We start from the raw sequence: 25,479 nt of genomic DNA on the forward strand, positions 1-25,479 counted from the left end.
TTATATTTAATTCTCAGTTATAAATTATAAATTTATTATTTAAATATAAATTTATAAATTTATCAGTTATACAAATTTATCTTTATATTCTCAGTTATATTTAATTTATAAATATAAATATAAATATTTCATTTAATTGGGACTTAGATCTATTTAAGGTTTATAAAGATAATTTTGTATCATATAATCGAGTATTGTTGTGGGATCAACTGGTTATGTCCTATGCTAATTATATCTGAGTAGGTTCGATCCATGGGAGTGTGGATTTCTCACAATTTTTTTTCGATTTCGATGGATGCCACGTTAGGTTTCTAAGGATAAATTTGTAACATACTATTGAGTATTGTTGTGGGATCAACTGGTTAAGTCCCACGCTGAATATATATGAGATCCTGGGTTCGAACCACCATAGTGTGGATATTTTACAATTTTTTGCGAAAAAATATTACAAAACGACGCCGTTTTGTGTTTTCAATGCCACATCAATACACACGTGGATTATGAGTCAGCATCTCTAGCAGTTGACTTAAATCCGTTAACGTGGACTTTGTAATTGGCTCAATTTTGTGAGTACAGGTATGAAATTTGCAATGTATTAGGGTACATGTCTAAATTGACACTCCTTGTTTGTACACGCAGTAATTTGCACTTTCGGAGTGTGTACGGTATAAAATAGCTCTTTTCCCATTATATGATTACTAGGATAGTACCCGCGCCACGCCGCGGGGTTGTTTCATATATATATATATATATCTTTTTAATTATTTTAAGATAATTTTTGTATGGTGTTTGTAATTAAAAATTATTATATGAAACTATTTTTATAATATTTTTTATTGGTAATATTTTGTTATAGGTTTTTGCTATTATTTATTTCTTGTTATTTTTTATTTTATTATTGTAATGAAATTATAGACTAAAATCAATTTTGTTTTTACTTGCATTATGATGCATTGGAACACCATTGTAAGTGTTAGCTTTCTCATCATAGCTCATAAAACCTATGAACTATTATAATCAATCCTAAATTTCAAAATATAGCAACATGTATAGGAAGAAATTTAAACAGCGCTTCCTTACATAGGCAATGAGCACAAATCACTGTTAAAAAGTAACCATACTTGGAATATATATCCTATATGCAAATGCAACAAAAATAAACAAACAACTTGATTAGTTGTATACACATCATACAAAATGGGTATGTGCAATATTTTTTTGTAAGATGTGTTTAAAACTAATCAAGTAAACAATATTTTGGTGTTTCAGTCTCTAACACTTAACAAACTAATGTTATTTACTCTAGAATCATGATCCCTCACGTATGCTTCCCTTGAGAGAATCAAGAAGATTAGTAGCCATATTAGAGAGTTTATACGAAATTGTTTTGAGTAATATTTTTTTGTGAGTCATGAAGAAACTGAAATAAGAAATATATAAATGAGAAGACACTGGTACTCACCTCTATTGCCTTCTCACTAAATTTGGGTTCGAACTCAGTCTTTCTCAAAAACAAACGATGTAATGTTGTAAAAAAAATGATATATATTACTTTATAAAATGATGAATGTATTGTACAGTGATTGTATATGTTTTTTCTCTTATGTTTTAGTATATGTGTATAGCTTTTTAATCTATTTACAGATAATTAATTTGTCTTTATATTGTAATATATATGTGTATATTTTCATCAACTATCACACTTAATAAAACCTTTTATATGTACTTGGAATATACAAATTTAAGATGATTTAAGATTTATAAATTTTTATTTGCTCCCATTTTAGTAGTTTTATTTTACTATTTTATTAGAAATGCATGCATTAATAAATTACACGTTACATATATTAGTTTTACACAGTAAATATATTGTGAAGTCCCTACATATTTACATTTATGAATAATAGTTACGTAAAAGTCCCTGCATATATTTTGTATGCATTTGTATAGTCAATATTTCACGTAATGTTTCCAAACTCTTAACGTCGTCATACCACTTAAACGGTTCGTTACATTTGTCTAAAAATCATATACAGCTTCTAAAGCAAAACATTGCAAAATATTCTAGGCCGGAAAGTGTCTTTATATTGTAATATATATATGTGTATATTTTCATCGACTATCACATTTAATAAAACCTTTTATATGTACTTGGAGTATACAAATTTAAGATGATTTAAGATTTATAAATTTTTATTTGCTCCCATTTTAGTAGTTTTATTTTACTATTTTATTAGAAATGCATGCATTAATAATTACACGTTACATATATTAGTTTTACAGAGTAAATATATTGTAAAGTCCCTACATGTTTACATTTATGAATAATAGTTACGTAAAGTCCCTGCATATATTTTGTATGCATTTGTATAGTCAATATTTCACGTAATGTTTTCAAACTCTTAACGTCGTCATACCACTTAAACGGTTTGTTACATTTGTCTAAAAATCATATACAGCTTCTAAAGCAAAGCATTGCAAAATATTCTAGGCCGGAAAGTGATATGAATACTGTTGGTGTTGGGTTTCGCTCAACACAGGCCCAATAGATAAGCCCACTAAGGCGCAGGTGTCGACCTGGCAATTGGGCCTGACAAAGGCCCAGGAAGAGAGCTCGGGCTCTAGGAGGACGAAGTCAACCAGAGAGGAGTTCGGGATTTTACGGTGATGATCGGGAGCGAGAACACGGGAGGAGATTTCGGAGGAATCTCGTTAAGAATTTAGTTTAAATAATCAGCTTTTGTAAAGTGTTCGAGACAGGTAATTTTAGCAACTCAATACACGAGATCAATACAAAAAGTCCAGTTTGTTGTTCTTCATTGTTCTTGTCGATTTATACCGAAAGTCTGCGCAGATCTTATCTTACAAATTCTCTCTATCAATTGTTAGTTTCTGATTCCAACAAATACCCTTAAATAAACTTTATTATGAGAAGAGAACATTGTGCTTTGTGCATTCCCAAAACTCATGTTAACATGGCAAAACCAAAATTGTTTTCAAGAAAATTAAATTAAAAAGACTAAAACTTTAGCTACAGAAATTAAGAACAAATAATTAAAAAAACAGTTCCATTTCTTTGAATGACCAACTAAATCCACAACAGTGGTCTAGCGCAATATTATGCAAGTGAAGCAATAATTAGGAACAAAACTAATACCAAACAAAATAGGAACAATAGTCTGTGTAAATTATTGCTTAACTTGCATAATTAAATTCCTATTTTGTTTGGTATTAGTTTTGTTCCTAATTATTGCTTAACTTGCATAATATTGCGCTAGACCACTGTTGTGGATTTAGTTGGTCATTCAAAGAAATGGAACTGTTTTACAATAGTCTGTGTAAATTATTGCTTAACTTGCATAATTTAATACCAAACAATAATTACACAGCCTATTTTGTTAGACCATCTTCATTGGTTGATCACTAACAAAATTGCATTTTGAAAAATGTTAAGTTAAGAATTTTATTAAGAAACTTTAAAATTTCATAGGTCCATTGGTTGATCCTAAACTTGGGTTGATTCTAAACTATTACTATTACATGTATGCAAGTATATGTCTCCTTCTTCTCTTCTTCTTTGTCTTCTTCATCTTCTTATTGTCTTCTTCATCTATAATAATGAACAAAAAATTCGGATAAAGGTGTTGCTCTTCTGAAATTTCAGTTGTATCACTTCTTTTTGATCTAGCAGCAACACGTCAATCATACATCACTGTAGCTTCCAACATGATACCAAAATTTTCATCAGGGGTTCTGAAAATATCATGATTAGGTGTCCAAACAATGATTAGGTGTCAATGCCACAAAAGGCTGGTGCCACAAGAGTGAAAGTGAACAAACAATGATTAGGTGTCCTCACCAGCTTGTACTGCTCATAACAAGAACTGGTCTGTTTTGCTTCAGCGAGATGTCCATATTGTTTTTGGTAGTAAAAAGGGTTTCATTAAGCTCTTGATTCTCCAACTCTAAATTTGAATTACAAGATACCACATCAGTTTTCATAAACCTAATAGCAACTATTAGCCGGTGTAAAGCTCAGTGAAAACCAAAGAAACAATCAAATTCCATTCAAATAAATAAATACACGTGGATTCTGAGTCAGCATCTCGAACAGTTGACTTAAGTCCGTTAATGTGGACTTTGTAATTGGCTCAATTTTGTGAGTACAAGTATGAAATTTGCAATGTATTAGGGTACATGTCTAAATTGGCACTCCTTGTTTGTACAGACAGTAATTTGCACTTTTGGGGTGTGTACGGGTATGAAATGACTCCTTTCTCATTATATGATTATAAGTTTCTTTAACAACCAAAAAGTAATCTACAAGTTTTCCACTCTAGGTTCTTTAATACTTATAAAGATTTTAATTTCAAAATCGAAAAAAGAAAACCGAATATATAATCAAACCGGAATCAATCCGGATAGAGATAGCCGAACGCCTACACGTAGTAGTATACTACTATTACTACATATGGACAAGAAGTTTTTGATTGTTGTTAAGACATGGACTGAAATATGATTTGCCTTGAAGAAAACAATTTGGATCTAACCTAATAGTAATATCATCAAATCAACAAAATAAAAATAACACAAACGCACCGAGTATAATAAATTAAAATACGAAAAAAAACAGCTCTGACTCTGATATAGTATAAGAACAAGAGGCATCTCACCAACCCCAATGCTCACATACATAAGCAGCAGAGTTGCTTTTTTTCGTTTATATAATAAGCGCACACAGAAACAGAGGAGAGAGAGAGAGAGAGATTGTGAGAAAAGATGGCGTTGGCTCTTCGTAGACTCTCCACTTCCGTCAAGAAACCGATCTCGCGTCTTTCCTCTAATGGCGATTCCCTTCGTTTCATGGTAAAAATCTTATCACAATACGCTTTATGTTTCTCAATCTCCTTTTTGTTTGATTCTGATCCGTTTTTTTTTTTTTTTTTCGTATGCTCAGTCTTCTTTATCAGCCTCAGCTATGGCGGATTCGGAAAAATCTCGTTCCAGTGTAATCATAAAACTTAGATCAGATGCATAATCATAATATATATATATATATATATATATATATATATATATATATATATATATATATATATATATATATATAATTTAACAAACGTCTTTATCATCTCGATTAATAACGTTTTTGTTTCCCTTTATCAGTGGATTAAGCAACTCAATGCATCTCTGGACGAAATCGATCCTGAAGTCGCTGATATTATCGAATTAGAGAAGGCTAGGCAGTGGAAGGTAATATATTACAGTGTAACTTCTCTTGTGTTGTGTGAGGGATGATGATCATTGAGTCACAAATTTCACAAATCTGGATCAATATGGATGATGTTTGTGAGTTTTTTATTTTATTTTTCAGGGATTTGAACTTATACCATCTGAGAATTTCACTTCTCTTTCGGTGATGCAAGCGGTTGGTTCTGTTATGACTAACAAGTATAGTGAAGGTTATCCTGGAGCTAGATACTATGGAGGGAATGAGTATGTTAATCTCTCTTTACACTTTACTTCTTTGATGCTTACAATGTGGCATACTTGTTTTCTTTTAAAGGTTCTTTCACTTTGTTGGTAGTATTTGATGTTGAAGGGTATTTGCCTCTTATCAATTATTAGGTACATTGACATGGCTGAGTCATTATGTCAAAGACGCGCATTAGAAGCTTTTCAGTTAGATCCTTCGAAATGGGGAGGTATGAGTTCTTTTTTTTTTTCTTTCAGAAACCACCTTTACCTAATTGGTTATGCTTATGCTTATGATATGAGCTATTCCTTTTGTAGTCAATGTGCAGTCTCTATCAGGATCACCAGCTAACTTCCAAGTTTATACCGCACTGTTGAAACCCCATGAGAGAATCATGGCACTTGACTTACCTCATGGTGGGCATCTTTCTCATGGTTATCAGGTACCTAAAATCGCTATAGCATCGTCAATTTCCGACTTCCTTTCTCATCTCCTTGTGGAATAGCTTTTCCATTTTCTTTAAATTGTTCATGTGCAGACTGACACGAAGAAAATATCGGCTGTATCCATCTTTTTTGAGACAATGCCATACAGATTGGATGAGAACACCGGTTACATTGATTATGATCAGGTTCGGTAGTTAATAACCAGCTTATCTCTCTCAAATAGACCGCTGAGATACAAGTTTGATATATACAAGCTTTTTCGTTTACGTTTCCCATGTGACCAGTTCTGAAAGCGAAGTTTTATAAACTTATTGTTGATATAATAATTTGCAGCTAGAAAAAAGTGCGGTGCTTTTCAGACCGAAACTTATTGTTGCGGGTGCAAGTGCGTATGCTCGTCTATATGACTATGCACGCATTCGTAAGGTAAAATTTTGTCAGCTCTTGAGTGTGAATTATATAATTACCAAATTTGTTTGTATATAAATGTGAATTGTATTCTTCTAGATTGTTGATGATAATTTTGCAGGTTTGTGACAAGCAAAAGGCAGTTATGTTGGCTGATATGGCTCATATTAGTGGGTTGGTTGCTGCTGGCGTTATTCCTTCTCCTTTTGAGTATGCAGATGTTGTTACTACTACAACTCACAAATCGCTTCGCGGTCCCAGAGGGGCTATGATATTCTTTAGGAAGGGGTTAAAAGAGATTAACAAACAAGGGAAAGAGGTGAAATTTTAAGTCTCCATTTTGTATATAGATGAGTAATAAGGGGCTGAAAATTTTTCGCAGTATTTGATCGTTTGTATCTTTACCTTGCAGGTTATGTATGACTATGAAGACAGAATAAACCAAGCTGTATTTCCTGGACTGCAAGGTGGTCCACATAATCACACAATAACGGGTCTAGCAGTTGCTCTGAAGCAGGTTCAGTCATCAACTTTGTTTTGAAATTGTGTTCCATCGTCTAATATGTACCGATGAACTCCAATCACTAATGATGAATTAAGCTCTAATCTAGGATTATATTGGTCTTGTTTATGATCTTCCTGACTTGTCATTTACTCTATTGTAGGCTAGAACACCTGAGTATAAGGCCTACCAGGATCAAGTTCTCCGTAATTGCTCAAAGTTTGCTGAGGTGCGTTTTATTTACTGATAATTAGTTGATATGCCGTAGATATACTGCCATGTTTTGGAACAGCTGGGAATAAGACCTACTGTAACCATCTCACACTTTTTTAAATATATAAAATGGCTTGGAATTGCAGACTTTGCTAGCAAAAGGATATGATTTAGTGTCTGGAGGCACTGACAATCATTTAGTTTTGGTGAATCTGAAAAACAAGGTACTTCTCATTCTATCTTTATATTCCCTTTGATATACAGATGGAAATGTTTGCTTTGGACTTGCGAGTTTGCATATGAAAGGGTGAATCCCATCGGTATTAGAGAACATAGCTGAACTCCTGAAAATATGATTTTAGTATGACAAAACTAAAACAATGATGGTTTCTTGTTTCCCGTATCTGTTGTGTGATTTCATTTTTTACTGACTATATGCTGACCAGGATATAGCAAATCAAGTTAAAATGTTTGATTTTGTTCTGTGAACCTCAGTAATTAATGCATAGTGTTAATTTGTCTCTGGTAACATATATGATGTTCGATTTTACAGGGAATAGATGGATCGAGAGTGGAAAAAGTATTAGAATCAGTACATATTGCAGCAAACAAGAATACAGTTCCAGGTGATGTTTCTGCCATGGTTCCAGGTGGCATCCGTATGGGTAAGGCTCTTGAAGGAACACTGAAAGAAGTAACGTGTTAGTATGTCGAAAAAGTAGTAAATGTGCATGCTTTAGCTAGAAAAACGTATATGTTTTGATTTGTTCTTATAAATGATGTTACAGGAACACCAGCTCTCACATCAAGAGGATTCATTGAAGAAGATTTTGCAAGAGTGGCCGATTATTTTGATTTAGCCGTCAAGATAGCCTTAAAGATCAAGGCAGAGTCTCAAGGTATATAAAAAAGCTGTATGTTACTTTGTTTCTTTTTTTTTTGTGTGTGTTATGCTCTCTGAAAATGGGATTGTATTGGTGAATCTGTAATGTACTGTAGGAACAAAGTTGAAGGACTTTGTAGCAACAATGCAATCAAATGAGAAATTACAGTCAGAGATGGCAAAGCTGCGTGAGATGGTAGAAGAATATGCTAAGCAATTCCCAACAATTGGGTTCGAGAAAGAGACCATGAGATACAAAGAGTAGTTTCATCAAGTGGATTGACACATTTCCTCATCTCTGAGATGCTTTAGGTACCTTAAAACACTTAGCCATGCATTAGCTTATCTGTGAAACATTGAGACTCATTATTGTCATCTTGTGTAAATGTTTGCAGAGATCATGGACCAGAGGCAACCGATGGTCTAAAAGTATCTCTGAAATTAAAGTTGAACTCGAAAAATGACACTCCAATGTTGGCTTTTCTTACCCTTTCTTGTTTGTTATCATATTTATCAATTTGCTTCCTCGTGTTGGTTCGTCAATTAAAGAAATTGTAATGCAACTGTATTAAGGTTGCTATGATGGATTTATGGCAACTAGATAGAGCTAGCTTTGATATTAAACAGAATTGTTTCTTAAATAAGAATTATTATTGTTCAAGAATGGCCTTAACGCGAAATCTTTGGCCAGTGAGAGAATGTTACATAGATGAATAGCGGCGGTCCAGATGATGAGATAATCGATCTCGTAGAAAATGTGACTTCAACTGATTCATATCACTCTATGAGCCAATTTTAATACTATGGCTTAACATTTCTAACTTATGGGTTAACAAATCATCTCAAGAGTAGCACCATATAGTGTATGAACAGTACCCGGTTTAGTGGTATTTTAGAAAATTTATTTCGATACAGATAAAAATGTGACTACTTTGTTTAGTTTCTCTTTTATACTCCAACTTGGTCTAAAAGTTTCAACCTGCCACCTTGAGGTCATTGACCATAATGATGGAAGAAACAACTATTCTCATTCGCTTTTTTAGACAGATCCAAAATATATACAAATCACAGTTGCACATCTCGGGAAATGTAACATGACTAAATTAAATCTTCACCGTTAATTTTGAAATATCCAACACATCAACACATCTGTAAAATTTAAATTCGCATGGACCTGCTTATTAGTTCCTCTTTTTTATATATTTATTTATTTAAACATACCCGTGCCGTGCCATCATCTCTGCCATAAAAGCGTACCTTTCTGCAATTAGCTACACCTACACAAATTAATTCACTAGTAGAATCTACAAAACACAAACACAAACACAAACACACTTCACTTCTGCACTTCAGTTCAATGGCGTCATCTATCCGGTGGTGGTGGCCGATTCATTTCACTTCATCTGGATCTGTGCCGAGGTGGCTGAGTTGGCGTCGTCCGGAGCTGAGTTTATTGTCCGTGGTGGTCGATGACGTTGTGTGGAAAGTAGTTACGGCGTTCGAGTCAGTGGCGTTGGTCTCCATGCTCTGTTTCTTCTTCCTCTTCTGTGGCTGCACCGTCTGAGTTTTGATTTTTTTTACATTATATTTTTATTTTGTGAACGGTGTTAAAACTTTAATCACCGGAAAGTTTTGAGTCACTCACCGTGTTGTTCTAGTGAGTGACGACGCAACGCAATGGCGGAGAAATTTATGTTATTAGTGTTTTTTAAACAGAGGCGCGTGATGCTCACTCGAGAGTTGTTGTGATCATTTGTGTTTAGTTTTGGTTTCTTCAAAGCTAAAGGCAATGATTGTGTTTATGTTTGGCAGTTTAGGTTCCAAAGATATTTGTTTTGTTCATCAACCATTCAATATCAAACGATCTATGATTTCTATTGTATAAAAAAAAAAATGATTTGTTTTTGACATAAACCCAAAAAGATTAAGTTGATTTAGACAAATGGGCCAAAATTGTAATGGGCTTGGCCGTTTGAATGAAAACGACGACGAATTAAGGAGCTCCATCAGATAAACTCAAAAACCCAAAGTGTCTCTCTCCGGAAGTGTTCGACGAAAAGCTCTGATAATGGCGTGGATGAGACTGATACAGAGCGCGAGAACTGTTTTAACGACAACACCACCGTCGTCGAATCTTACCCTTCCTAGATTCTATTCCAAACCCGCTCCTTATCCCGGTAATTTTTTTTTTACTTGTTGCAAAACTTGAAACTGAGATAGGTGATCTTTCGAAACTGCTTGTGACTCGTACGCTTAGACTCAAGAAGTTTGGTATACCTTGCAAACATGTAAGTGCCTGAGACTCTATTCTTCTGTGTAGGTTTCTAGCGGTTAATATGTTAAGATATTGTAGAAAATAGGTTTCCACAATGAATTTGTTTAGTGAGGGAAATAAATTCAAGGAAGTAATCTCTCTAGAAAGTTGATCTAAGTTTGAAATCGAAAAAGAGGTTTTAGATCTCTTAGAACTCAAGTTAGGGTTTTGCTAAGAACAATGAATGAACTGAATTATTGTATTCGATCTTGGATCATTACAATGGAGAAGTCTCTCCCTTATTTATACTCTTTGATTGATTACAGAATATATTAACTTTCCTTATAACTAGAGCTAGAATATAGAAAGTTGCTCTTTCTTCTTCAAGTCAGTCGTTGGGCGAATTGGAAAGTCCGTCGAAGATGGCGAACTGAGAAGATGGCTTCTCCATCTTTGTTGTTGGGCCTCCTTCTTCCGAACAGGCCTCTAATAAACATTGAATTGGGTTCTTAACCGGATTTCCAGTTAAGTAATCGAATTATCTTTCTGGTTTAGTTCGGTATGTTGGGGGTGCTAAATCCCGCACCAACATATATGTAAATCTGCTACCTTGAATTTGTTCCATTATGTAATTTAGTAGAGTAACTATAGTAATCAAGAGGAGTCAAACCGAAAAGTCGAGTTCTTGAACTTTTTGGGTATCTGTAAGTTCTGTGTTATCTGCTCCTGTTTCAGTTTAGGATGTTACTTGAGAGTTTCATTGTTTCCTGTTCTCACTTAAGACATCTTTCCTTTCATGAAAAATGCTAATAGGTTTGATGAACCAAATCATATGTTTTGATTTTTTGGCTCGATTTTTTCACTTCTCTAACTTACTCGATCATTATGGATTCTGATTTTGCAGAGGAAACTCATACTCAAATACAGCTACAAATACAGGCTAGGGCTATGGAAACCTATAGCTGACGCTATAAAGGTGTGATTGATTCCTGTGCTCGTCGAATTCCCGTGGCTATCTCATGCTTGTTTTTTGCTATTGAAATGAGTTGTCCTGAGAGTGATCGTAGGCATAGCAGTGTTGTCAATTACTTGAATCTTTTCTGCATGTATCTTCTTGGGGGTATCCATAAGGCATACCTTGTCTCCATATATCAAGACTGCCTACAAAGTTGCCTTTTGCCCTGTCAAACATATTCTTATTCTGATTCTAGTTCATGAACATGAAACCGTTTTTAAGGCTAGATGGATCATGCGTATTTGTGGAACGAGTAATGCTACTAGCTCAGAAATAAGAATTAAGGAAGGTGAAACAAAGGACTTTAGAAAGATTGTCAAAGATCGTTGAATTACAATGTATCTGTTATAAGTCGATCGGCTAATTACAGAGAATTGTATTCTCAAATTGACTAACAATACTGAAAGCTAGAATTGGACTGACTCCAGATTCATGCCCTCTGTTACTTCCTGTCTTCTATGCGCTGCTCCCTCGGTATTTATAGTTGATGGGACACTTCATCTTTCTACCTCGGGATCGATGTGGTATTGTCTTCAAACAAAGGCGGCAGTCATTTCTTTGCGGGCCGTCACTAACTGGACTGTCCGTCTCAATTGGGCCTTCTAGAAGTTTCGTCGGCCCAATAAGGGAGATTCGGTCAGTCAAGATTTCTGGAGGTTATGCTGACTATTTCGATAATGGGCCTGAGGGAAAGCTTGTTAAGGCTGGGTGAAACCCATATCCAACAATTGTCCCCCCCCCCCTTAGTTCATTGTGGTCGGCCTTGAGCCAATGAGCTTGCTTGGGAATTATTAGGTCTGGCCCGTTATCTAATTGTCAGGCTAAGATTTTGCGTTCTTTCAGGGAGAGGATAATCGAAACGTCGCGTCCTAGGGTTATGTCGTTTCGCGCCCAATCACCGTTTCGAGGGTTTCCTCCCTTGCCTCTTATAAAAGGAGATTCTTTAGGGTGTCTTACCCACTTCTTCTCTAGCCGCAAAAGTTGAGGTAACCCTTTCTTTTCCTTCCTTAGAACAGTTTTTCTTTCTTTAGTTTTTCTTTAGGCTTTATCGCATTAGTTATACTTGTACCCGATTGGGTTTGTTGTTGTAATCGCCGATTTCGATCTCGATGTCGAACTCCTGCGAAGAATATTTGAACGAACGCTCGCCTGCTAGTTCCTCCGGGGCTCGCCCATCGGAGCAGGCTGCTGATATGTCTGATTCTGAGATGTCGGCGGATTCGTCTAGGCTTCTCAGGCGATCTGGGAGGAGACAACCACGGAATCGTTCTCTGGAGCTTAGGGTTGACCCGGAATCCTCTACGTCTTCCGACGTTCCTGTCAAGCCGGAGGTGGTTGAGTCTTCTCCTGGCCGAATGGGCTCCCCTGATTCGTCCCACTCCCGTGATGAAGCCGGATCTGCCAATTCGTCTAACAATGTTTCATTTGGCGATGAGATCAAATTTGGTGAAGGGATTGACTATCCGGACGCACCCTTTGATTCGGGCAAGTCGCCCTATGACGCCGATTCTCTTTTTGCTATGATTGACTTTTGTAACTCTCCCCGGCGCGTTTTTGTTGTATGTCCTACACCTGAGGAACATGTATTTAAGTGTCCTAAAGGGTACATTAGCCTATACGAGCTATTTTTTAGGAAGGGAGGCCTTCGTTTCCTGATTCCAGCTTTCCTGATGGATTATTGCTGGCGCCGTCAGATTGCGATTACTCAGATTACCGTCCATACAATCCGCAATATGGTCGGTCTTAAACACCTTGCTGATCAGTGTGGGGTCAATCTGACAGCTTATTTTGTCGAGGACATGATGCGTTTTACCAGGCAGAAGGGGTTTGACGGCATTTGGTATGCTAGTGCGACACCCGGGTATAAGCTGGTGGACCACCCGCCGTCAAAAACCCATCCTGGCTGAATAGATACTTCTATGCTAAGGTTGACGACGCCTTGGTAAAGGATACATCTATAGGCTTTAAGACTGAGTGGAATTTGTTCCCTGGTAGTTTCTTGGGTGATCCTTACTTTCTTCTCTTGCTTTGGTTGTTGACTGTTGATTACTTTGTTTTTGTTGATTTTCAGAGTTAGTTGACAAGTCAGCCGATCCACCGATTCCTGATTTCCTTGAGGTCTGAGATCTATTAAGAAGGCAGACGGTTCTCGACTGGAGGACTATTCCGCAGCTGGATCAAGTTAGAGGCAGGAAACCGTCAAAAGGTACTACCTTGTCGTGCTTATCAGTTTTCGACCGACCTATTTTGCCGTATTTCTTTTGTTAAGGACCTTGGTTTGTATTGGCAGGAGGCGCGAGCTGAACAAGGATGGTAAAAATGGGCGTTCCCAAGTAGTCTGGCAAGCCTGTCTCAAAGAAGAAGGATGTCGCAGAAGAGAAGGAGCTGCAACTAGCTTTGAAGAGGAGTCTGGTTGACCACTCGTCTATCCAGAGTTCTCGTGCTGGGGTGCTTCGGGTAGTCGAGCTTCAGATGGTAATAAGTCCTCCTGCGACAAGGGGAAAACCAGTGACGCTGTTCGGCGAGATAAGGATATTATCCCCATCGATCTCACAGTCGAAATGGATCGCCCTTCTTCGAGGAATCCGCCTGACTCAACGGGGGATTCTGGCAAGCATAAGGAGGTTCCGTCCGGTTATGATGGGGCAGTTGAGTTTAAAAAGCCTAGGACCTCCTCGCTGGACCCGAAGGATAAGGGTGTCCAATCTTCCTATTCTCTCCGTTTTCGTTATGCGAAGGACACCCCCTTTCTTTCTGACAAAAGGGAATGTGGTGCTCTCATTCGTGAGGTCTCCAAAGTGTCGGGTGAACGCTCCGAGGGAGATTTGAAGGAGGATGACGCTTTTGACGAATAAGCTCGGCATCAACTCCAGGTTCGTCCTCTTCTCCTTCTTCTTCTTCTTCTTCTTTTTTTTTTTTATTTTGTTTTTTAACTTTACTTGGTTTTGTTTCAGTCAGCGAGCTCGGCGTAATTGATGGTTTGCCGCTATGAGCGCAGATTGAAGGCTGCCGAACGTGAAATTGCTCTCCCCGAAGATGGATTGAAGGAATGTCAAAATCAGATTGGTAAGTATCGGTTCGAGTCGATTAAGGCTTGGCGGGAGTTTGATCGTCTGAAGGAGGAGAATCGCCAATTGCAAGGGTCATACGAGCGTTCTTGTGCTGATGTTACTCGTTTGGAAGCCTCTGCCCAGCGAGCTGCTGAAGACTTTGACCATCGGCTTAAGTTGGCAGTTGAGAAAAGGGCCGAGGAGGTTCGCCGGTGAAGTAAGGGAGGGTTATCGCGAGTGGTCAAACCAAATTCGTCAGCATATCTGGGAAGCGAGATGGTTTTTTAACGCTATGATGATGAAGGCTCAGGCGAATGGTATTGCAAAGCAGGTCGACGATCTTGTGAAAGATGGTTTTGCGATTCCTGCTGAGACGATCCACTTTGTTGTTGACGGTTTGGCTTTTTGGGATAGCGTGGTGGATGGTATTGAGATTTCTCCGCTTGTTAATGACGGGTATGTGGTGACTCGGACTGCTGAGCATGTTGCGGCCAATCCTCGGCGTATTTCGAGTTACGATGAGGTCGTCAATTTTGACGAGTATGGCTCGAATATGCCGTCCGCTGCTACCGAGATTGCGGAACCCAAACTGCCTCATAGAAACGATGCTGAACAGGCTCCGGATGTTGAACCGCAAGTGATGTCAAAGGGGACGCCCGAACGGGATATTGTGACCGGCCTTGCTTTGGCGGATGCTGCTGTGGCTTTGATTTCTGAAGGAATAGAAGGACATGTCATTCAGATCCCAGGGCTCGTTAGTGGTGTAGCCGTGGTGGATCCGCTAGCTCCTGTTCCTGTCACTGCTCCTGAAGGTGTGAGTGAAGTTGTGCCTGAATAAGCCCTGCGTGGCTTCTTGAATAGTGTCGTTTGTGGCTTGCATCACTTTAGGACTTATCTATGTGTTGTGTTTTGTTTGCTTCTCTTTTGGGCGGATCCGAATTGTTAAGAAGATTTTGAGGGTGGTTTGTTTGTACCCCCTCCCTTTTGGTTATGGATGATGTTGATGATTTTTAAGTTTGCAAAGTTTAAATTCGCCGTTCTTCCTCTTTTTTTTTTTTTACGAACTGGGGGCGAGTCTAAGCAAAGTTATAATTTTGCCATAGCTTCCCATTTTTTTTTTGACGAGCTGGGTGCGAGTCTAGGCAAAGTTAGAATTTTACACAGCCCCCCCCCTTTTTTGACGAGCTGGGTGCGAGTCTAGGCAAAGTTAGAATTTGCCATAGCCCCCCCCTCCCCCTCTTTTGACGAGCTGGGTGTGAGTCTAGGCAAAGTTAGAATTTGCCATAGCCTCCCTCTTTTTTGACGAGCTGGGTGCGAGTTTAGGAAAAGTTAGAATTTGCCATAGCCTCCCCTTTTTTTAACGAGCTGGGTGCGAGTCTAGGCAAAGTTAGAATTTGCCATAGCCTTCCCCTTTTTTTTGACGAGCTGGGTGCGAGTCTAGGCAAAGTTAGAATTTGCCATAGCCTTCCCCTTTTTTTTGACGAGCTGGGTGCGAGTCTAGGCAAAGTTAGAATTTGCCATAGCTTCCCCCTTTTTTGACGAGCTGGGTGCGAGTCTAGGCAAAGTTAGAATTTGCCATAGCCTCCCCCTTTTTTTTGACGAGCTGGGTGCGAGTCTAGGCAAAGTTAGAATTTGCCATAGCCTCCCCCCTTTTTTTTGACGAGCTGGGGCTTTAGGACGGTAAGGATTTGCGACTCTTGGACCCTTCGGTTTTGTCATAGTAAATGCCTGATTTGAATGATGAGTTACTTTTGCAAGGCGTTTCTCATCATTATCGCGTGTGGACGTTGCGTGTAGCGCGATTTTTATTGCAAGGTTTCTATTGGCTGAGGAGGGAGGCGCATTAAATGTGGGCAAGCGGGCGGGCCTTTGGTTAACGCGATGTCTCTTCCTTCTCCTTTGTCCTTGCTATATAAAGGGAGGCATGGGTGGGCGAGTAAACAACACAACTTTCTTCTTCTTCTCCTCCTTTTTTTTTGCTAACTTGCTCCTCATTTCCTTTTGTCTTTACTTGCTTGATCATGACCGACTCTGATGATTCCAGGGAGTGGGTTCCAGTGAACCCTCATGATCGGGTCGTCTTTGGTCGTCCTCGAACCGATCGCTCGCTGTCACCAGTTCGTGTCGATCCGGCTCAACCTAGTGATGGATCAGGTCACTTCGTCGAAGCTCGTCCCCATGACTTGTTATTCCCGTGGAGGAGGCCACCGGTTGCAGCCGCATCACCTCCTTTTCGGCCGCTGCCGCAAGATTTTGTGTGAGGCGCTTGGCTGGTTCATGATGGTTAGTTTGTCATTTGCCTTTTTTTCTTTGAATATCGCCGTTCTCGAGTTCTTGACTGTTTGGTTTGCTTCTTTCTCCTCCCCCTCATTCTTTTTTTGGTATATTAAAATTCAACATCGTGCCTAGCGTCGTCGGCATGAGTTCCTGGTCGAGCAGATGATGGATCTCGAGATGGGAATGAGGAAATTGGAGGCTGGGACGGAAGATTGGGAACGGTTCGGGTTTGGGAAGTTCCGTGCAATGCCTTTCTGGCTTCGTGATCGAGTTCGTGCCCTTAGTCGTGGGGGTCATGGAGGTCGTTGGGGATGCCCGACATGTCTTTTATCTTATATCTTTTTTATGAACTGATTTTTGCGCCCGTGTGTAGGGTTACTAACTCTTTTTGGGGCCCTTATCTTACTGTTGGGCATAATGTGTGTTTTTTGTTGAACATTTATCCCGATCAATGGGTTTTGTTTTAAGATATTATATGCTATATTTTGATTGTTGTGTGTTTTTTTTTGTTTGGTTGTTTTCGACAGTGAGATGTCTCTCATCTTATTATGTCGAGTCAAAAGACTTTGTTCGGAACCATGTGCTTTTTGCTTGTGGTTTGCTTTTGCAGGGGGTTGCTGTTAAATTTTGGGAGCGGGAAGCGTTGAGTTTGCGTATTGAAGCCCGGCTTATACCTTGCCTTGGATCGAAGAGATTGCACGCAGGCGGCGGCTTATTTTGCTCGTTGACCTCGGCCTGTTTGCGGGCATTGTTTGGAGCCCGGCTTTTACCTCCACTTCGTGTGGAGTGTGGCTTTTTGTTTGTTTTTTTTTAGTCGAATAACTGGCCAAATTCCTGACCTTATTTACTTATATGTTTTGTTTTATTCTTTTTGTATGACGCTTGTCAATTTTTGTAAGGCGGTATGCTTAAATAAAAGAAATGCCGAAGTTATTCGCAAAGAAAATTTTATAAGTAGTGGCTGCACCTTTTCAGGTTGCCTACGTACCTCCTTTTTTTTTTAGAGGATCAAGCCGATCGTAGTTCAGGTTAAATAGATATTAGATACTCTTAGACAGAAATGAATATCCTTTTTTTTTTAGATGAAATAACGCTTAAGGTTGCCAGCGTTCCAAGATCGCGGGATTGCTTCACCGGACATGGTGATTAGCTCGTAGATTCCTGGGCGGATGATTTTGGACACTTGGTAGGGACCTTCCCACTTTGCGCCGAGCTTCCCAGCATTGACGGGCGTATTGACTGCGCCGAGCTTCCCAGCATTGACACTTGGTACAAGATCTCCCTCTCTGAAAGATCGCAGGTTGACCTTTTTGTTATAGTGACGGGCTGCCGCTTGTTGGTAATTCTGAATTCGGAGCAAGGCATGATCCCGCAACTCTTTGATCTCGTCTAGGCTGTCGTAAAGCATTTCGTCATTTAGCTCTAGGTTTTTGACTAGCATGGTTTGGCGTAAACTACCGACGCTGACTTCGGCCGGTGCCATTGCTTCCAAACCGTAAGCTAGTGAAAATGGTGTTTGTCCTGACGCCCTTCACGGGGTTGTTCGGTGAGACCATAGCACGCCATCTACCTCGTCGGCCTAGAGTCCTTTCTTTTCTTCGAGTCGCTTTTTTAGGCCATTTATGATTGTCTTGTTGGTTGCTTCTGCCTGGCCGTTACCTTGGGGGTACCTCGGAGTTGACTTGCTAAGGCGGATGCGCCAGCTTGCGCAGAAGTCATCGAATTTCCTGGATATGAATTGCGATCCATTATCAGTTACGATCTCGTATGGTAATCCGTGTTGGCATATTATATTTGCCTGGATTTTCTTATAGGACTCTGCCTCGACCCACTTGGTGATGTAGTCCGTCAGTATAAGGAGCAATTTTTTGCCGCGTGAAGCAGGCAGTGGTCCGACAATATCCATCGTCCATCTCATGAACGGGTACGGCGCTGTTGTGGTGGAGAGTAATTCCGCCGGGGCGTGATATCGGATGCGTGCCTCTGACATTTTTCGCATTTCACGGCAAATTGCTCGCAATCGCTGACCATAGTTGGCAAGTATATTCCATTCTTTCTGATTTTTAGCGCTAGAACATGTCCTCCTGAATGGTTTCCAACGGTTCCTTCGTGTGTTTCCTGCATTACCCGGTGGGCCTCCTCTGCCGAGATGCAATACAATAATATGCCGGCCGTACTCCATCGGTAGAGGCGCCCTTCAATTATGGCGTATTGTGCCGCTTTCTTCTTTAGACGCCGGGCCTGCCATTTGTCTGCGGGGACTGTTCCTTCATTGATGTATTGAAGTATCTCTTGTCGCCAATCGGTCGGCTCGGCATCGTTGCTAGGTCGCATTTCTTCAACTAGGTTGGCAGGCTCCGTCGGGTCGGCGGATATTACATTGATGTGAGCCCCAACGTCGATACTACTTGTCGAAATGCTTTCAACCGGGATCACTCGACGCAAGTCCGTGTCTGAGGTTGACGCTAAAACAGCAAGAGCGTCCGCAGGAGCGTTAGTACTTTGAGGTATCTTGTCAATCACGAAATGATCAAACCCTTGTGCGAGCTCCTTAACTATCTTCAAGTAGGCGTCCATGCAATCGCATTTGGTGCCATACTCACCATTGTATTGGTTGGCGACGAGCCGGGAATCACAGTAGGCGTGAAGTCGTTTCACGCTGATCCCTGCAGCAAGTCGCATCCCGGCAAGTAATGCTTCATATTCTGACTCATTGTTTGTTGCGGTGAAGTTGAGGTGGAACGATTGCTCAACGACCTCTCCGGTAGGTGATGTCAGGCGAATCTTGATCCCTGAACCATGCTGCGACGATGCTCCGTCGACGTATAAGTACCAATTTTCTTCAGTCGGAGTGGGAGAGGTGAAATGTTGCGGCAGCTCGACGATGAAATCTACCAATACCTGAGACTTCATGCACGTTCGGCTAAGGCCCATTTTTCCATGCGGCCGGATTGTCCCGGGCTGTGAAGAATTTGCCGTAAAGGTTAGTTTGTCAGGATCGCGATCGTATGCGACTGAAAATAGGGCCTAAGTTTGCAAGCCAAGATGACCACGGCGTAGGCTATTTTTTCCAAGTTCAGATATCGTAGCTCGGCCCCGTCTAGAGTCTTGCTGTCATAGAAAATAGGCTTTTGCTCGCCTCGGTCATCTCTGACTAGTACCCCGCTAAGTGCCGATCCAGAAACAGCGATATATAGGTAGAGCTTTTCTCCCTCCTCGGGCTTCGAAAGTATGGGTGGGGTGGTCAAATAAGTCTTTACTCGACGGACGCCTGTTCGCACTCGGCGGTCCATTCGTATTCCTTGTTTGTTGATCACAGCAACTGGTAGAATGGCAAGCTCTTGTCAGTTGATCGTGAAATGAATCGGTTTAGGGCTGCTATTCTGCCGGTCAGACGCTGGACTTCACGCTTGTTCTATGGCGAGGGCATGTCGAGTATAGCCTTGATTTGCTTTGGGTTTGTCTTAATTCCTCTCTTAGTGACGATGTACCCTAAAAATTCGCCGGACGTCACGCCGAATGAACATTTTGCCGGGTTAAGCTTCATGTTGTACTTGTTTAGAGTTTGGAAACATTTTCGCAGGTGTTCGACATGATCGCTTGCGCTGGCAGATTTTACTAGCATATCATCTATGTATACCTCCATGGTTATCCCCAGCTGGTCGGCGAACATCTTATTGACAAGGCGCTGATAGGTGGCCCCGGCATTCTTCAATCCGAACGGCATGACTTTATAGCAAAACGTGCCCTGATTGGTGATAAAGGCAGTTTTCTCGCAGTCGTCGATATGCATCAAGATTTGATTGTATCCTGAGAAGACATCCATAAAGATAAGTAGTGCATTCCCTACCGTGGCTTCGACGAGTCTCCCAATGTGCGGCAGCGGATAACTATCCTTGGGGCAGGCTTTATTTAAGTCTGTGAAGTCGATGCAGACCCTGTTCTTCCCGTTTTTCTTTTTTACTACCACCGGGGTTGCTAGCCATTCGGGATACTTGACCTCCATGATAGACCCGGCTGCGAGCAATTTCTTGACCTCGTCATTTGCCGAGCATGCGCTTCTTTTGCTTGACGGGTTTGTAGGTCGGGTCGACGTTTAGCTCGTGACTCGTGACGTCCATGCTAATTCCGATCATGTCGTCAAAAGACCAAGCAAAGGTGGAAGCATTGTCTTTCAAGAATTGAATCAAGTCTGCTCTTATCGCTGGGTCAAGGTATGCGCCAATCTCGACGCACCGCTTTGGGTCGCTCTCGTCGATATTGATTTTATCGATCAGATTATGACTTGGAATTTGCTCAGGACTGGGAGCTGGTAACTCGTCCAGCTCTTTCTTTGATTGCTATAAATCCACGGCTTTTCGTAGTTTGCACTCAATAACGAAGCATTTCCTGGCGTCCGCCTGATTTCCCTTGATCGTAAATATTTGGCTAGACAGAGGGAACTTGACACATTGATGGTAAGTTGACGGGACGGCCTGCATGTCATGAATCCAGGGGGATCCTAGAATGATGTTATAGACTGATGGTTTATCGACCACGACAAACTTATGCCACGAGGTTACGCCGGATACATAGATCGGTAACTTGATTGTGCCGGATGACATCATGTAATTTCCGTCGAATCATGTGAGCGGGCTGATCAACGGTTTGATTTCTCTGTTGTTGACTTCCACCTTGTCGAGGACCTCTCTGAAGATAACGTTGACGGAGCTCCCCATGTTGATCATGATCCTTGTCACTTCGCTTTCACCAACGTGCAATTCGATGACAAGAGGATCGTTATGTGGAAAGTTGACTCCAGCCAGGTCATCTGCTGTGAACGTGATCGGCGGTACGAATGGTGGGACTTTAACTGGCCATATTGCGGCTGTGCCGGCCTTTACGTAGTCATTGATTGATCGTACGGAATCTCTGGAGGCTGTCATTCCTCCTATTATCATATCAACACGGCGGCGAGGTAGCCATTGGGTCGGCATAGAGGGTGTAAGTGCCGAACTCCGTTGGAAATTTAACGCATTGGTGGTATGTTGAGACCACGGCCTTCATTTTATGGAGCCAGGGCGTTCCGAGGACGACGTTGTACGCAGTTGGTCTGTCAACGACAGCGAAAGCGAAGAGGTGGATCGTTCCACCGACGTATATTAGGAGCATGACCATGCCTAGGGAGGTGAGGGAGCTTCCATCGAAACCGGTCAAGGTTTGTACTTCTGGCATGGCAAGGTGCAGGTCGACTTTTATCTGGGAAAGCGCTCTCCGGAAGACAACATTTACTGAACTTCTTGTGTCGATTAAGACATCCGGGACTAGGCAGTCGCCGATATTCATTTCGACGACGACATGTCCTGTGGGCGAAGTTTGCAACCCGGCAGTATCTTCCTCTCTGAACATGATTGGTAAGTACGATTGGCACATAGGCGTACTACCTGGTAACCAATCGCGTTCGGCTCTTTCGACGTCGTGGACGGGATACACGACGCGAGGCGAATTAGGGTCGTATGGGAGGCTTCCCCTTATGACATTTATCCTTCAACGGCCCGGAGGTGGTGGCGCGGCAGCCGGCTGGTTTTCCTGTCCGCCTGCCTGGTTACCAGCTTCGGGCTGGTTATTAGGCACTGGCCTGTTATTGGGACGGCCTGGTTGCCCAGACGTCCTCGTGCGTTACCTCGTCCTCGTGGGGCGTTGCTTTTGTACTAGCGCAGCTGCACCGTGACCTTGCGGTTGAGATATTTTCCCATCAACACATTTTGTAGGTATCTGCAAAATTGTGTTGAGTGCTCGGTGTATTCATGTAGTTTGCAGTAGAGGTTATGGTCGGGCTCCTCCCTCGCGCCCTTTGGCGGGGTCGTCGGTACAAGAGCTGACGAGCTAGCGGCTAAGGGCGGTGGAGCGTCATTGACGAGGTACGTCGCACCGCATTTCTTGCTGTCTGCGAGGTACTCTTTGTCGAGATGCTGACGAGGCTCGTGGTATACCTCTTTTGCCTTGCTGGTTGACAGCTGGGCTCCGGTGGAGCAGCGCTTTTTGTCGAAGACGACCTTTTCTTCCTCCATTTCAATGTGGACTCCTGCTCGATGGAGGGCATCTTGGAAAGTGGGGAATCTGTTCAACTTGAGATCTTCGCGGAACTTTGACTCATACCATAGAGCCTTTTGAAGGGCGGCGAGCGAAACGCTATGGGGGGCATTCACCTGTGTGGAAATCTTTTTAAACCTATCCATGAACTTTCGCAACGGCTCATGCTCGCCTTGCTCGATATTTTGGAGGTCGGCGATTGTCGCGGTGGGGATAGCCAGGATCGAGTATTGTTTCAAAAAGGTCAACGAGAGTGTGCGGAAGCTGTCGATTGAGTCAGGCGGCAAAGAAGAAAAACCATCCTAGGGCGTCACCACTCAAGTTTTCTATAAACAGCTGGCACTTCCCTGCGTCGAGCTCTTCCGGGGGAAATTCGCATCGATGGATCGCGATCTCAAAGGATGTTAAGTGATGAGTTGGGTCTGACTTCCCTTTGTACGGGGTCAGGTGCTTGATTATGCAATCCAGACGAACGACGACCCGACAAATTCGCGCAGTAAACGGAGTCTTCTGGGATTGCTTTAGCATGTGGTCTACATCAGGTGCCGCGCTGGTAGCCTGATGGAACTTGCTTGTGACATCTTTAATCTGACTTTTGAGCTCGGCCAATTCTCCGTCCTGGTTCTTCTCGGCTCTTATGGTGATTTCAGGCTGATCGGCATTTTCTAGCAACTTTGCGCAGATGTGGAAAAGGAAGCGAAACGCTCCTCTGTTTTCCTGTCCTGGGCTTCCATCTTTTCGAGTATGCTTCTCATTAATGCGCCTACGTCGAGGGTGCTTGTTCCTTCCCCTACGTCGGCGGTATTGGAAGCTCCTCCTGGGCTTGCTGAATGCGGTCCGGCGTATCCACCACGTACCTGTCGTTTCCTGTGGTATCTCATTCTCTCATCTCTCAAAACGTACTTTCTTGATGTTGGACTTTCTTTAAAAAGTTCCCCTTGTTGGATATGGGTTTCACCCAGCCTTAACAGGCTTTCCCTCAGACCCATTATCGAAATAGTCAGCATAACCTCCATTAATCTTAACTGACCTAATCTCCCTTATTGGGACGACGAAACTTCTAGAAGGCCCAATTGAGACGGACAACCCAGTTAGTGACGGCCCGCAAAGAAACGACCGCCACCTTTGTTTGAAGACAATACCACATCGATCCTGAGGTAGAAAGATGAAGCGTCCCATCAACTATAAATACCGAGGGAGCAGCGCATAGAAGACAGGAAGTAACAAAGGACAGGAATCTGGAGTCAGTCCAATTCTAGCTTTCAGTATTGTTAGTCAATTTGAGAATACAATTCTCTGTAATTAGCCGATCGGCTTATAACGGATACATTGTAATTCGACGATCTTTGACAATCTTAATAAAGTCCTTTGTTTCGCCTTCCTTAATTCTTATTTCTGAGCTAGTAGCATTACTCGTTCAACAGTATTTTGTAACTTTGCCCATCATAATCTTTTCTTACAAAAGTACAGAACCATGACAGTTTATAATGGTCCAAGCTGAGTCGAGTCTTTCGGATCTAATTCATGACAACAAACGAAAAAAAGAAAATTCCAGTTGCTGATATAATATATATCAAATACGAAAAACGAAAAAAAAGAAAACTACAATTACTAGAAAATTCCCAACGGTTAGATTAATAAACAAATTTGAGATTTTATCATAATGACACAGAAGATGTTATAATAAGGAATCCTTCTTTGTACACTCAAAGCAACAAATTTGAGATTTTATCATAATGACACAATAAGAGCGGCCAAAATAGAGAAAGCTCTCGCAATATACACAAATAACAAATATTTTTGTCTCCTTCCTTTAAAAACTCTTTACAAAACTGGTGAGAAAACATGGTTCATGTGCCTAAACTCAGTCTGCGTTTCCCATCTCTGGTTGTGATAGATTATAGAACAGTCGCGAATGTAAAGCAACACTATATTCAATTAGAATTAGATCCCAGAGTTACAGAGATTGTAATCGGGAATCTCAAAAAGAAATACGAAACTGTTTGGGTTGTTAAACTGAACAAGCTACGATCAACATTGATTGATACCTGAGCACATCACTCAGGAGCCCAAGAACATCTCTTGAAGCTAACAAATTCAGAATTAACATAAAAGAGAAAAGAGTCCCAACGAATCTATTTATTCTTCTTTCTTCAAAACGGCAAACCTTCTTCTTCAAACCGAGTCTTCATTTCCACTTGCAACCTGCTGACGTGGCAACTCATAGCTCTCCTCCCCAATATTTGAATTCACCAACGGCTTCCTCCTATAATAAGTCTGATGAACCGTATCAATACTTCCCCCCCCCCCCCCCCGGAGACCCAGCTTGTCCTCAAGCTGAAATTCTGGAAACAAGCGGATAAACTCCTTTGACAACATCCACGAGTCTTCCTCCTGCGGACGATCATACCAATGCACCAAGAATTCCTTCTGACCAGAAGCAGTGAAACGAACCTGTATAATCTTCTCCGGAAACAAGAAAGCATCCTCCACCAACTCCGGAGGATCCGTGTGCTGCACCAAGTGAGGATCTCCAACCACTGCCTTAAGTTGAGAAACATGAAAGACATCATGAATCTTTGCCGATTCTGGAAGCTGTAAGCGATACACAACAGAACCAATGCGCTCCAAAATCTGAAAAGGTCCAAAAAACTTGGCGGATAACTTGTGACACGACCTCCGAACCACCATAAGCTGCCTGTAAGGCTGAAGTTTAAGATAAACCCAATCTCCCACTGCATACACCACATCACGCCTATGCTTATCAGCCTGCTTCTTCATTATCTCATGTGCTCGCTGCAAATTCGCCTTAATTGTATCAGACAACATAGAATCCCTTTCCTTGAGTTGTGTCTCGAGATCAAAATTTGTTGTTGACCCCGT

General features: G+C 41.3%; 5 protein-coding genes and 1 pseudogene across 6 annotated transcripts; 4 read left to right on the top strand and 2 right to left on the bottom strand.

Moving 5' to 3' along the window:
• The first annotated feature begins 4,471 nt into the window (after window positions 1–4,471).
• On the top strand, window positions 4,472–8,589 carry LOC104747418 (serine hydroxymethyltransferase 2, mitochondrial). Its single transcript, XM_087505924.1, has 16 exons — window positions 4,472–4,866; window positions 4,958–5,008; window positions 5,167–5,253; window positions 5,375–5,496; window positions 5,629–5,705; window positions 5,794–5,918; window positions 6,015–6,107; window positions 6,256–6,348; window positions 6,452–6,649; window positions 6,743–6,847; window positions 6,996–7,061; window positions 7,192–7,269; window positions 7,599–7,710; window positions 7,834–7,944; window positions 8,045–8,240; window positions 8,324–8,589. Exons 1-15 carry the CDS (start codon window positions 4,780–4,782, stop codon window positions 8,191–8,193), a joined length of 1,554 nt encoding a protein of 517 aa, XP_087362050.1. The 5' UTR covers window positions 4,472–4,779; the 3' UTR covers window positions 8,194–8,240; window positions 8,324–8,589.
• A 550-nt stretch (window positions 8,590–9,139) lies between these two features.
• LOC109131305 (uncharacterized) lies at window positions 9,140–9,770 on the top strand. Its single transcript, XM_019242104.2, has one exon. It carries the CDS (start codon window positions 9,286–9,288, stop codon window positions 9,490–9,492), a length of 207 nt encoding a protein of 68 aa, XP_019097649.1. The 5' UTR covers window positions 9,140–9,285; the 3' UTR covers window positions 9,493–9,770.
• A 199-nt stretch (window positions 9,771–9,969) lies between these two features.
• On the top strand, window positions 9,970–17,004 carry LOC109131324 (uncharacterized). Its single transcript, XM_087505925.1, has 4 exons — window positions 9,970–10,105; window positions 13,269–13,403; window positions 13,488–14,070; window positions 14,152–17,004. The coding sequence occupies exon 4, from the start codon at window positions 14,363–14,365 to the stop codon at window positions 15,083–15,085; it is 723 nt and encodes a 240-aa protein (XP_087362051.1). The 5' UTR covers window positions 9,970–10,105; window positions 13,269–13,403; window positions 13,488–14,070; window positions 14,152–14,362; the 3' UTR covers window positions 15,086–17,004.
• Window positions 9,997–11,425, top strand: LOC104771155 (uncharacterized; annotated as a pseudogene). The gene is made up of 2 exons (XR_015593505.1): window positions 9,997–10,216; window positions 11,087–11,425. The product of XR_015593505.1 is annotated as an uncharacterized LOC104771155 (transcript).
• A 598-nt stretch (window positions 17,005–17,602) lies between the features above and the next one.
• On the bottom strand, window positions 17,603–18,007 carry LOC147919255 (uncharacterized). The gene has a single exon (XM_087503907.1). It carries the CDS (start codon window positions 18,005–18,007, stop codon window positions 17,603–17,605), a length of 405 nt encoding a protein of 134 aa, XP_087360033.1.
• A 3,458-nt stretch (window positions 18,008–21,465) lies between these two features.
• On the bottom strand, window positions 21,466–21,936 carry LOC147919256 (uncharacterized). The gene has a single exon (XM_087503909.1). The coding sequence runs from the start codon at window positions 21,934–21,936 to the stop codon at window positions 21,466–21,468; it is 471 nt and encodes a 156-aa protein (XP_087360035.1).
• Window positions 21,937–25,479: the final 3,543 nt, after the last annotated feature.

The sequence above is a fragment of the Camelina sativa genome, chromosome 20 (assembly GCF_030686135.1).
Source record: "Camelina sativa cultivar CO46 ecotype springtype chromosome 20, ASM3068613v1".
NCBI classification, from domain to species: domain Eukaryota; kingdom Viridiplantae; phylum Streptophyta; class Magnoliopsida; order Brassicales; family Brassicaceae; genus Camelina; species Camelina sativa.